We start from the raw sequence: 12,774 nt of genomic DNA, 5'->3' as shown, positions 1-12,774 counted from the left end.
TTCAAGTGCATAGTGTTCAGCCAACAGAGCTGCATTCTGTGAATGCAAAATCACTGTGATGGTTGACTGGTTGGTTGGTGTGCGCGATTAAGTCTCTTTCAGCCCTTTCAGTTTTCGGTTGTGACAGCGTGTGTCAATGTTGACCTGTTCTGTTGCTCTGCCTCGTGCTCCAGGTGCAGGCCTGGGCACGGCAGCACCAGCAGAGGCTGGCGGCGGCCCTCAGCGAGCTGCAGAGCACCCAGGAGCTGGTGGAGAACTTGCTGGGTTGGCTCCAGTGGGCCGAGACCACCCTCAACACCAAGGACAAGGAGCCCATGCCCCAGGAGATCGAGGAGGTCAAAGCGCTCATCGCCGAACATCAGGTACACTGGGACGGTTCTCTCCGTTGGTGGAGCCAAAGAACCTTTCAGATGGGGTCCACAATGAAAACTGCATCAGTTGGTGTTGATTGTATTAGTTGTGGAACCTGCAGAATATGCAGAGTATGGTTCTTCACACTGACTGGTTCTTCAGACTGCAACTAATTCTCAGGACAGATCTGGGATTAGCCCTTAGTTTTGGCACTGATCTGAGTTCTGACAGTAACACTTGCTATCTGGAAGGTTGTTATCAAGAGAATACATGAAGTAACTCTAATGTTGCCCCATGTTTAGGCCTTCATGGAGGAAATGACCAGGAAGCAACCTGATGTGGATAAAGTCACCAAAACCCACAAGAGAAAGCCAACAGCGGAGACAGCCATACAGTCCCACATACCTGTCCTGGAGAAAGGGCGCACTCCAGGAAGTAAGTTTACCCTTCGTACTATCCTGATCTGCATGTAGATTTATAATGTCCGCAGCATATATCAGTGATTCACTGACCTATCCATATTAGCTACTGTATGCTTCAGAGAGAAAGTCCTTTGGAGGTTTTATTTCTACTGTGGATACTGTACGTTGTATGTTGATGGGGATTTGATGTTTATTGTTTGTTTTTTTCTCTCTCTCTCTAGGGAAACGCTCTCCCACCCAAACCATGTACACTGCGGCGACCCAGACACAGGTGGAGACCAAGAACCCACGGGTCAACCTACTGGTCAGCAAGTGGCAGCAGGTGTGGCTCCTGGCTCTGGACAGGAGGAGGAAACTCAATGATGCTCTGGACCGGCTGGAGGAGGTCAGTGAGCCTCATCAATCGGACCGTTTCATCCTCTGCAACTGAGAGTACATTATTTAAGCAGTAATGCAGGAGTGACAGTGGCTGTCGTAGTAGGCATCAGCATGGCTGTGGGCATGTCTGGTGATACTGTATTGCCACTCATGGAATGCCTCTTGTCCGATCAGAAATGAATAAATAGTTTGACAGGACCTAATATTGTATAATAGTATACATGTCATGTGCATATTGGGTGCTTAGGTTAGGCTTTAACTATGTAAACTGGGTGTTGTTGTCTACACAATATTTTCTGTATTTGCACGTTATATACAAGTTCTAAAGTTCTTATTGTGGTGGCTAACAGTGTGTAAGGGGTGAGTAGTCGTGAGTAAGGCCTTAGTGATGTATGGTCTGTAAAGCTGACTATTTCTCTCCTGCTTTCCATTCAGCTGAAGGAGTTTGCCAACTTTGACTTTGATGTGTGGCGGAAACGCTACATGAGGTGGATGAACCACAAGAAGTCGCGGGTGATGGATTTCTTCCGCCGCATCGACAAAGACCAGGACGGCAAAGTCACCCGGCAGGAGTTCATCGAAGGCATCCTCTCCTCCAGTAAGTCTGTGAAGCCTCACTGCACGCAGTGGAAGGTGAACTCCCTGACCCTTTCTGTAAAAATGGTTCCAACACAGCAGCTTTCAGCTGAAAATCCCTTGCTAAGGGTGTTGCCAGCAGAGGTTAATCAAACGAGTAGGTTTTCCTAAAGCCACTGAATGACTAAAACTGCTTTCCAAATCTTTCAGAATTTCCTACCAGCCGCTTGGAGATGAGTGCCGTTGCGGACATCTTTGACCGGGACGGCGATGGCTACATTGACTATTATGAGTTTGTGGCTGCCCTTCATCCAAATAAAGATGCCTACAAACCCCTCACAGACGCAGATAAAATAGAAGACGAAGTATGTTCTGATTTCTTTCACAGCCAAGTGCCAAAATTGAGTGACTCGTCATTACCTGTTTCAAGTGAATTTGTTTTTCACTGTGGTTTCTGCTCTTCAATTTGCGCAGGTGACTCGCCAAGTGGCGAAATGTAAATGCCCTAAACGATTCCAAGTGGAGCAAATCGGAGCGAACAAGTACCGGGTACGTGTCTTGCTAAACACCTGTCATGACCTCATGGTTCGCATTTCAGTTATGTTTTGATCTCGTAGCAACAATGCTTTCAACCTCTGCAACCTGAGTTTACCAGAATAGAGACAAGTCAGTGCCAAACAGCAAAGCACAAAATGAGATCTTGCCATATTCTCGATGCGGTGCCTGCCTTATTCAGGGTGTCAGGGGGAGGCTAGCACAAACACCATGCAGTGTCTCACGAGGACTCGTACGGTGATGAAAAGAGGGTTGTTTTTTAGTGAAAGCGGGAAGGCAAACCCTAAGTGTGGAAAATTGGCACTTTTCCACTGACCCCTGTTAACCATCTCACGAAGCAGGACCTGTATGCCCCCACACGGAAAAGCCTGCCAAAACAGTGACTTCAGCACAACTGAATGTGGGCTTTGATTTTTTTTTCATCCTTTTAGAAATAGGATAGGGGAGATTTATCAGAAGAGGACCTTGTATAGCCTCTGAAAAATGAAATACATGAACTTTAACCGAGTTATTTGCTCTTCAATTTTGGCATTAAACCTTAATCGTGATTAAAAAGTACATTTTTTTTTTTACTACGCTGTTTTGAGTTCATCCTAGAGGCCATTCTTACTGGTATCAGTAGTTCCAGAGGAAAGTTAACAATACAACATGTGGTGAACTCCAAACAAGCCATTGAGCACTTTAATATTGTTGCCATACAATTGGATTTAGTGATCATGATAAATGAGTTTATTGAATTCACTGTGAACATATAATTGTTTAAACATGTTTGCATGTTTGTTGTTCTCCAGGCCTATTGTACATAACTTGAAATGTCAAGTGCTGTCTTGAGTGCGTATTATAGCAAATGACTAATTTTCATCTTTTTTTTTATTTTTGTTCCCCTCATCAGTTCTACCTTGGAAATCAGGTATATACACACTCTCTCAACACTGCACTCTGTGATTTTCTGTTTGTGCCTTTTAACTTAATCCCGTTTTTCAGATCCTCTAATAGTTAACCCTGATCTCGAGCTCAGAAGCGGATTGGCTAGAGGAAAGATCCGTAGTAACACTGGGACAGGCTGAGTCAGTCAGTACTTGGGGACTAGAGTTCTAACCCTGTACGTACCATGCAGGAAAGAGCAGCCTCAGTCTGAATGGTGTGGGAAAGTGCTCAGGGCAGGGCAGAGAGACTATGGTGGGGGAATGTGTTATGGATGACTGTCACCCTCTCCGGGCCACAGTCTTCTCTTTCATGTAGTGTAGAAAGTGTTCATTGTGAATACAGCCACATTAGTCATTATACTGGCATTTCCCCCAGTTTTCAAGCACTTACTGTATGTGCTATAGGCTAATAGGGTCCCTATGTGGCTGCAACATGAAGGGGGTTGGAAAGAAGGGAGATATATTGAATTGGTTAGATAACTGTCACAGGATACTTTAGTTAAATGCAGTGGTAGAAGGAGTTGATCAGGAGGAGATCTACAGCAACACGCCATTAGTGCAGGAATGGCATATCTGCTTTTGAGTTCCTTTCCCTTTCCCCTCCCTAATGATAACATTTCCATATAGTGGTGTGGGCTCAGCTTCTGTGCACACCATGCTGATTTATGTGCTCCCCCTTTTTTTGACTCTCCCTAACTTATCTTGGAATGACTTAACTACGACTTGTGCACCCTCGACCCATCCCCTTTCTAAGTTACCCCCTCGCTTAAACGCGGCTAAAGGTTTCTGTTGAATGTGTTTATCTTCTTCTTCCTTTCAGTTTGTTTTGGTTGGCTGTGACAGTGGGATGAGCTTTTTTTATTTGATTGTTTTTGTGTCTGGCTTGAATTGAAACGTATGAGTCACATTTCAGGTGTCATTAGGTCACATGATCTCATGGGCTGTGAGATGATTTCTGATGCTCATTTTTTTTGTTCATAAAAAATTTACAATTTGCTCATGCCTGACTGAGTTTGTAAAGAAATCCATGTTTAAAAAGGTTTTTTTAATTTATTTTTTTAAATTCTTCCTTCCTTTCTTTTTTATTTCTTTATTAACTCAAGCTTCTTTTGTCATGTGCGTCAGTCTGTGCTCAGCTTGCTTATTACACATCAACTGAAACACTTCTTTTAACAGTTTGGTCTGGTTCAATGCTTACATGACACCTATTCCGCCGATGAGACTTTAACAAACAGGGACTATCAAAATCTAAACTCCCAACTACACGTTGCAGTGTTGGAAAGCTGTATCCTGGTAAATGGTCATTCTTAAGCCATTTGTTGTCACTTTTTTATCCTGATCATTCTTCAAAAATCATGTCTGTTTTTTAACTGTACCTGATCACCAAATTCACCAGTGGCATTGAATCATTATATGGGATATCATTCAGAGCTATGTTTGAATGGATGAGCTACACTTAAAAAAAAAAAAAAAAAAAGATGTCTATTCAGAGGGCTCTCAGTCTTCTGGTCATCTTGATTGTTACCGTGTGGTTGGCTCGAGAGTGGATACCAATCATTCCCCCACCCCACCCCCCAGCCCACATGTACCCCCCCCCCCCCTCCTGCCCACGTGTAACCCCCCCCCCCCCCCCCCTCCTGCCCTTGCCCCTAGTGTGTGCAAATGAGCTGTGAGCTGTAGCTGCATTGGTTTGCATCAGTGTCCACACATCCTTCTGTAAATCTGGTGGTGTGCACTTTGACTGTAGATCTAGAGGAGTGCGACTGTTTTCTGTATTGTTGGTTTGCGGCATATTATATGTGTGTGTCTGCTTTTTCTTTCTGTTGTTTTTATTGACCCGTTTTTTATTTTTTTATTATTACAGTGAGCATGAGGCCTTAAATGTTGTTTCGTGACCTTAGTGCCACGTGGCCATATCCAACTGGCAAGCCATAGTCTCACACAATTAGTGGACACCAGCTTTACTAATGTGTAGTGGTACACTTCTATGTAGTGGTAGCCTACAGCCTGGCTCTGCGTTGGACCAGGCTATGTTGTAGCACACTCTAGTGGTCTGACACTGTCTAATTATAAGTTACAATGTAGAAGCAAAAAATCTTCAACAGATGTTTTTGATTACCTCTCACAACTGATTAATCACACGCTTAATCAGAGCAATGAGATCAGTGAAATCACTTTTGCTAGGCACTTAACTCAAATGAAAACACTTGCTCACATGTGGTTCAACCAGTTGGATTGACCATTCACTTTGCTTGTGTTCATGGGAATGAAGCATTCGCTGAATGCATTGTCGCTCTGCCTTAGTCAGTGGTCTTAGCTGAGTGCCAGGAAAGAGAAACCAGAAAATGTCAACACTCAAATTATACATCCAATATCCAGACTTGAACATAATACATGTGACAGACACATTTCCTCACTCAATCTGGCTGAAATTGGCAAAACACAAAAACTTATTTAAATAGGTTATAATTATATATATACAACTTAGTTATAGTCTAATTTCACAGACTGCAGTAATACTTGCAGTTCTAAGAATTCTGGTTTCTCGGGTAGCTCAGTTTTTGGCCTTGGGCTGGTTGCTGTTCTGATTCTGATGTCCTGTCTTACACCCTGGAATCCTCATGGTCTCTCTCTCCCCCCTCCCCCCTTCACTCAGTTTGGGGATTCCCAGCAGCTCCGACTGGTCCGAATCCTCCGCAGCACTGTCATGGTCCGGGTGGGAGGCGGCTGGATGGCGCTGGACGAGTTCCTGGTCAAGAACGACCCTTGTCGAGGTACAAACTCGGTCAACAAACTTGCCTATTCCCTTTTTCAATTGTTGCTGTTGGTCTAAAGCTGTCTTTCTTAAACTGCTTCATTGTAAATATTGACTTCTTTTTCCCTTATTTTTCTTTTCTTGCTAGATGTATTAGAACTTCTAGCCTTTGGTCAATCCTACTTTTAGAGGCAATAGATATGAAATAGAAACCTCGATTAGATGAATGTCTGGTTCTGTCTCTGCTGTCATTAAGTGTTGCGTAATGTTCTTCTCTGCACTTTCTATTGGCTGTTTCTGAGTGCTTGTATTCCTGTAATACCCTGGACAGCTCTGTGTGTGTGCGTGTGTCTCTCTCTTCCTTGTTTTTTCGGCGCTGTCTCCCGCTTAACATTTCCTCCTGCTTCCTCTGTCACCTGACCCCCTCTGTCGTTTCTTCTAGTTCATCACCACGGGAGTAAAATGTTGCGCTCGGAATCAAACTCGTCAATTACTCAGTCTCCTATAGGTTGGCACCTCTCACAATTTCTCTCCTTGGTCCATCCCAGTGGTATGTGTGAGTCTGCATCTCCGTGTGCTTGCGCGTGCACATGTGTGTATGCGTGTGTGTGTGTGTGTGTGTGTGGTGGACCTGCACTGGAGTGTCCATGCTGAACGGTACCCTCCTAACCAAACATATCACCCCCTCCTGTCATGTTGGCATTCTCACTCTCAGTGTCTGGTCTTTTTTTTCTTTTGTTGGCATGCCGTTTTCTCTTCACTTTCTGCTGCCAGCTTACCTTTCTATGTGCTGCAGGCCATGGTCTCTCAGGTTCTCTTAAACCATGGAGCTAGAGCGCCTCTTTGTTACTCTTACAGTGCAGTGAAGTGTTGCTTGACAATCTCTTTAGATATGCAGATATCAGTAGTTAGGGGGGCTAGAAAGTGTAACTACATAACTACAATCAAAGGGACACCCTCAGTATCTTTCAGCTGTACAGTATCTACTTAAAGGAGAACTCACATAGATGTCTGTTTCTCCAGGTCACCGAGTATTGTTGGTAGGGAAAGAAAAAAACGAAGCTAAAAGAAATCGGTGCTACCTAGCTTGAGTCGCTTCTGCCAACAGCTAGGCAGCACTGCTCTAGCTTCTAGAGAAACAGAGATCTATGTGATTGTGAAAATTGAGTTTCCCTTTAAGTCTACCTACTGTACCTCACCTACCTCATCAGCACCCCTCTTGATGAAGCTGAGCTCGACACATCTGATTGGGCAAATGGACAGCTTTATAATGACACTAGCTATAATCAGGTACACTTTTGGGATCAGCACAGACACAAGACTTGTAGTATAGTGAAGTGGGTGGATAGGGGCAGAATTTACAACCTTTTTCCCCAGTATCAACCATGTTTTTTTCTATAGCATCATAATGCCAAGCTTCTGTCAAAGTCAATGTTCCAAAGCAGTCAAAATGCATTACAATCATGAATTGCATTTGGCTTGCTGTGGCATCAGTGTATTAAAGGTGATTTTTGCAAATCTTAGTTTACATTCTGTGAATTAATTATATTTATTTGCTGGTTTGTCGTGTGCATTTTTAAGCCAGCTGTGCACCAGTTATGTGAACCATCTGCATGTTATTCATGTGAACCACACATTACCACACCACCCATCACTGTGTTTGACTTGATTTCATTGGTATTATTGACCTGAATTGAATTCATTTTTCAATCACTAGAAATGAATTCCTTATATATTCCCAAAATATTTCATTTGATTTCCCTCTGTTCTCCTCCTGCTCTGGGCTCATTTTCTGCATCTCGTCCCGTAGCGAAAGGCAGGACGAACGTGGAGCTTCGGGAGAAGTTCATCCTCCCAGAGGGCACCACTCAGGTGATGGCCAGCTTCCGCTACCGGGGCCGGAGATCACGGCCGTCGTCCAGGGCTGCGTCCCCTAACCGGTCCAACTCCAGCCACAGTTGTCCTGCACAGCACAACCCACCGCAGACCAGTACCCCTAAGGTGAGTGACCGTGGCCGTGTTTGTTAAGCAAGCTTCTCTCTGGTACTGTCTGTCTCCTCTACCCATTCCAACCAAGTGCATCATGACATGAAACGGTCTTCTTTATTTATGCCATTTCTGTAGTTGTGTTGTTTTTTTTGTCATTTTGTTACCTGTTCCTGCTGTTCCTCAAGTAGCCTTACTTCAGTTTATGTTTTTTGCCCCTTTTTGTGTTCCTGTGTCACCCCATAGTATCTTTGATCTCTCCATGCCTGTGTCTTCTTTTGATTTGCCATTGTTCCTCACAGACCCAACACATAACCCGCAATTATGATAAACCCTGGCTGACAAACAGCAAACCCTCCACCCCTCTTAAATCATCCGACTCCTTTGAAAGCCAGGGGTCGTCCTCAGAGGTATAGTGCATAAGCAAGCGTGGGGAAGAGCCTGATTTAGTGACGCCAAACTAACCAGCTGAATGCTCCCCAACTGAAATCAGTGCTGTTGCCACACTCTTAAATGCCCTATCTGTAGTTGTCACTGTTGATGTTACTTTGTATACTTCACATATACAGAAGATTACTGCTTACACAATGCAGTCCCAGACTGTGTTCCCTGATTTCAGTTGGGTATTGAGCCTCAGAATACCACACACTAACCACATGGTTTGTGTATGTTTGTGTGTGTGTGTGTGTGTGACAGTATCTTTGTGGAAAACTAACAACTCTAAGCCATACTGCTCTCTTTCAATGTTCCAGTCTACTTTTAAACAACTAGCCGGTGATTACAGCCAGCTCTCCTTTCTTTCCTAATATGTCCTTTCACTAACAAATATTTTATCTTGTTCAATCAAATCTGCTCTCAGGACTCTGGGTTTTGAATTAATTATGGCATCAACTGTTGCACGTCACTATATGATATAAAAATAACTTTTCCACTCACAATTAACATACTATAATAAACATCAAGCTATAATGTATAGTCATATATTATCAGCTCCTTTTGACATTCATCCTGAACCCTTGTACCCAGTGGAAGTCTTTGTAATAAAGTATACATGAAGGGTCTCAATGTTGAGCCTGATCTCACTTGTATCTTTTTTCTGTGTACGCTTTCAAAAATGCTCTTTGTTCATACATGTACTTATCACTTCTACAGGGTACTCCCATCCAGGGCAGCAAACTCCGACTCCCAGGGTACCTTTCAGGAAAGGGCTTTCAGTCCGGAGAGGAAGGCACCCTGATATCTGCTGCAGTACTGAAAGCAAGGGGTCAGGGATTTGGTGAGTGTAGTCAGTGACCATTAAATCCCAATCCACTGACACTGCTCTTATTCACACGACTCTCTTGTTCGTGTAGAATTAGACTTTTGAGAAAGTGAGAATAATGCTTACTCTATAGCCTACTACTGTATGTGATTTACTTGGAAATGTAATCTCTTGTGTGTTATGTAATTTCTCTGTAACGTATTCTATTATTGTTTTTATAGCATTTGTAACTTATGTCGTCTCTTCAGATTCCAAAAAGGTCTTCAGCCGACCTGGAAGTAAAGCCGGTAGCCGTGGCAGCAGCCGCCGAGGGAGCGACGCATCGGACTTCGACATCTCCGACATCCAGTCGGTGTGCTCGGACGCGTCCGAATCCGTGCCTGACTCCAGCCGGCAGGCCACGCCACGGTCAGCCCCCCGAGTGCACGGGGGCAAGCCCTCCAAAATCCCCACGCCACGGAGGTCCACCCCCACCACGAGCAAACTGGCCAAGACCTCCAAGAGATAGTCAGGAGCTGAGTGCCCCCCCCCCAAATGCCCACACACACTCACTCAGCATCAAGACTGGAGACACGTAGACTGACACTTAAAAAGGACTCTGTACTAGTTAGTAACTTAAAAAAAAGTGTAGCAAGATGTAAAATATTCCAATGGGAGAAAAGAATGTGGTTTCATGTCGAGCGTGAATGGAATGCCTATGGCCTTGTGTATTTGACTGTATTTTATTTCATGTGAATAATGTCCTGTCAGATTATTGTGTTATTATGTTGATTGTTATTATTTTATTGATGCTTTTCCTGTAAAGGTGGGGCAAAAAATGAACAGAAAAACTGTACATTGTGAGTTAAACTAACAATTTTACACGAGTTGTGCTCTGAAAGAGATGCTGAATGTACTGTAATTTTTTTTTCAAGCTGACATGCGCGGGACAGACAGTGCGTCACTGTACTCTGCTAAGGCAACACTATTATTTATTCATCTATTTAAAAGTGCAATGAAGTGCTGCCGATACACATATAAAGGGCAATACTTAATATAATGTACAAAAAAATCATAACCACAGCAAATACACTCTGAAAACGTGAAAAAAAATAATGCAAACTGCAAGCTACTAAACACAGCAGTAACCCTGAACTTATGGCCTTTACTCTCTGTCATACTCACTCTGTGCACCTGCAGTTAACATTTTGTTTTGATTAACTTACCGCAGTGTGTATGTGTGTGTGTGTGTGTGTGTGTGTGTGCGTGCGTGTGTGTGCGTGTGCTATGAACCTCTGGACAGGGGTCTCCTGAGACTCTGGAAAGTAGACATTCATAAGTGCATTCATGTTGGTGTACTGTGGTTCATTTTGCCTGAGTGGAAAGGATTACCCTTAAACCTTGTTTTTGTAATAAATAAATCTGCTTGGAGAAAGCCACAGTGGTATATGAGGGTGAACTGCCCAATGTCCCTTTCCATTCATTCACACAGCACAGATCCACACCAAGCATTTCTGTGGGACCACTATACTGCCTACTTGCACACCTCAAATACATACTTTAATACAGTGCAGATAATTGGGACAATACTAACCATCAGAAAGTGGGCACAACGCAAGTAAGTGCTCAGTGCACACTAGCAAGCTACTGGCGGAAGTATGCGGTTTGAGACATACCCGAATAAGTCAGATCTGGTAGTTGTACATTTAAAGGGATGAGTATGGAATCGTGTACATACGTGACAGCCTTGCATTAAAGGAGAGGGTTTGTGGGGTGTGACGAGAAGTGCACTCCACAGCGCTGCAGGCATGGCGCATTAGAGGGAGGGGACAGATGGGATTTACTGCCTTATGGATTAATGTTAGCATGTCAGAGAATGAGGGGGAAAGTAATCAGCAAAGATGAGAGAGGTCAGAGACTTTAATCCCCAAGAGATAGAGATGGTCACATAAAGATCCAAATTAAAGATCATACCGTCCTCTTCAAACAATACCGCAAGCGCAACGCTCGCAGCACCACTAATAGATAATAACTCTAAGGGCTGTTTCATAAAAAAAAGTATTAACATGACATTTCATTTTGCTAACACAATATTTAAAAGCTTAACATGTTATTTAAAACTATAAGCGTTTGTCAGACACTTTCAGCTTTTCATCATACAAATGTAATTATGTTTGGAGGAAACCCGTATGCTCAGCTAAGGGGTCTTAAGCATTTCAAAAATAATTATAAAATCGTCTTTGTGGTCTAGATACAGAAGCATAAACAAACGACGACTCCAGAACAACGCAGAGAAACCGTATGCATTTATGTGGCAATTATCTTTGAAGAGACGCACTCTGGGTGGAGGAATGTTTACATAACCCAGCTCAAGCTTATCCGTGACATACTGCATCTATCTCCCAGAATACCTGAACAGAAAGCGACTGTCTTGGGAGAAATAGTAGGCTAACAGTAGCAGCGAACCTGAAAGCAACGTGTTACAAAACGATTAATAGGAAATTTAAGTAATATGCCTTGGCCTATATCTTCCATATGAAAATGTTTGGCTTTAAAACTTTAAGCTTCAACTTTCACCATGACTATGAAAATGTAACTACTTCCTCCTTGATATGAAGTCTTTCTGTGCACAGCTTGTCATTGAAATGGTGCATGGATGACATGCGACATGGCCTACCTCAGTAATATTCTAAAGTAGTTTATGATTCACAATGCATTTACAGTCCTGATTGTACAGTGGCTGCAATAATAAAACAACGATGTTAAAAGGGTAATAATTCCCAATGACACAATATAGCCAAACTTTGCTGCCCAAATACTGAATTGGTCTACTTGAGCAGGTGCAGTTGAACGTCACTCCATTTCGTGGGTTGTGTGTATTCAGTTGAAGTTGGTAGCTCTCATATTTCTTTGGTGAAGAAGACCTTTGGGAGCGGGCAGTTCCCTTGGGCCCGAAGGTGGAGTGGAGCGCAAGGGTCAGGTTCCCATGGGACTTACCTTCACTTCAAACAGTAGGCTTGGTGTTGAATGCTCGGCCTAAGGATGGCACTTTAAAAATTGGCAATATCCTATCCTCACTGTGGGAACTGTTAAGGGACTGTCTGCAGTCAGCACTGGATTCCTCCTTCTCAAGAATATGTAAGTGATAATTTGTTGTTTTGCAATATTTACAACATTTTGCACATGCTTGTATCAAATATGGATATGAATATCAGGATATGGATAGATGCCAGGCATAGAAAGTGTAGTGGGTGCCACCTTTGATTGCATCTTAAACCGACTTACATTATCTTAAGCAATAATTTAAATAGCCTAATTTACAGTTCCATTACCGTTTCATTTTCAGATTGATTTCCAACTGTGATGCAGTAGCCAACTTTGAAAGCTGTACACTAACGAATTGCTCGACTAATGCTATTTCTATATTGCACCGTTTAAGGATGCATCCAGTGAAGTTAAAACAAAAGAAATATATGAGAACGGGGGATATATGTTACATGATCAAATAAGTTCAGTGTAGTAGGCCTATATTTAGTAAAGCTCATTTTATACTCAAGTGAGAATGAAATAATAGACCTAGGTGGA

General features: G+C 43.1%; 1 protein-coding gene across 10 annotated transcripts in view; it reads left to right on the top strand.

The window, feature by feature from the left end:
* The window catches only part of dst (dystonin), a 130,473-nt gene extending 119,845 nt beyond the window's left edge, over nucleotides 1-10,628 (top strand). For 6 of the 10 annotated variants that reach the window (XM_076285595.1, XM_076285594.1, XM_076285596.1 and 3 more), the window contains 13 exons: nucleotides 174-362; nucleotides 654-786; nucleotides 995-1,158; nucleotides 1,587-1,749; nucleotides 1,938-2,092; nucleotides 2,202-2,276; nucleotides 3,175-3,192; nucleotides 5,865-5,982; nucleotides 6,406-6,513; nucleotides 7,774-7,964; nucleotides 8,252-8,359; nucleotides 9,102-9,225; nucleotides 9,459-10,628. In XM_076285595.1, the coding sequence (XP_076141710.1) occupies nucleotides 174-362; nucleotides 654-786; nucleotides 995-1,158; nucleotides 1,587-1,749; nucleotides 1,938-2,092; nucleotides 2,202-2,276; nucleotides 3,175-3,192; nucleotides 5,865-5,982; nucleotides 6,406-6,513; nucleotides 7,774-7,964; nucleotides 8,252-8,359; nucleotides 9,102-9,225; nucleotides 9,459-9,718 (1,806 nt within the window). In that variant the 3' untranslated portion in view covers nucleotides 9,719-10,628. The remainder of the gene's footprint in view (nucleotides 1-173; nucleotides 363-653; nucleotides 787-994; nucleotides 1,159-1,586; nucleotides 1,750-1,937; nucleotides 2,093-2,201; nucleotides 2,277-3,174; nucleotides 3,193-5,864; nucleotides 5,983-6,405; nucleotides 6,514-7,773; nucleotides 7,965-8,251; nucleotides 8,360-9,101; nucleotides 9,226-9,458) is intronic. The other 4 variants (XM_076285598.1, XM_076285591.1, XM_076285597.1 and 1 more) reach the window with 2 other exon arrangements.
* Nucleotides 10,629-12,774: the final 2,146 nt, after the last annotated feature.

This window comes from Alosa pseudoharengus, unplaced genomic scaffold (genome assembly GCF_046254945.1).
Source record: "Alosa pseudoharengus isolate Yale_2024_CS ecotype anadromous, Long Island Sound unplaced genomic scaffold, YU_APseudo_1.1 YU_APseudo_1.1_scf_15, whole genome shotgun sequence".
Taxonomy (NCBI): domain Eukaryota; kingdom Metazoa; phylum Chordata; class Actinopteri; order Clupeiformes; family Clupeidae; genus Alosa; species Alosa pseudoharengus.
Note: the sequence above shows the minus strand (reverse complement) of the source record. Positions and strands in the feature narration are given on the sequence as shown.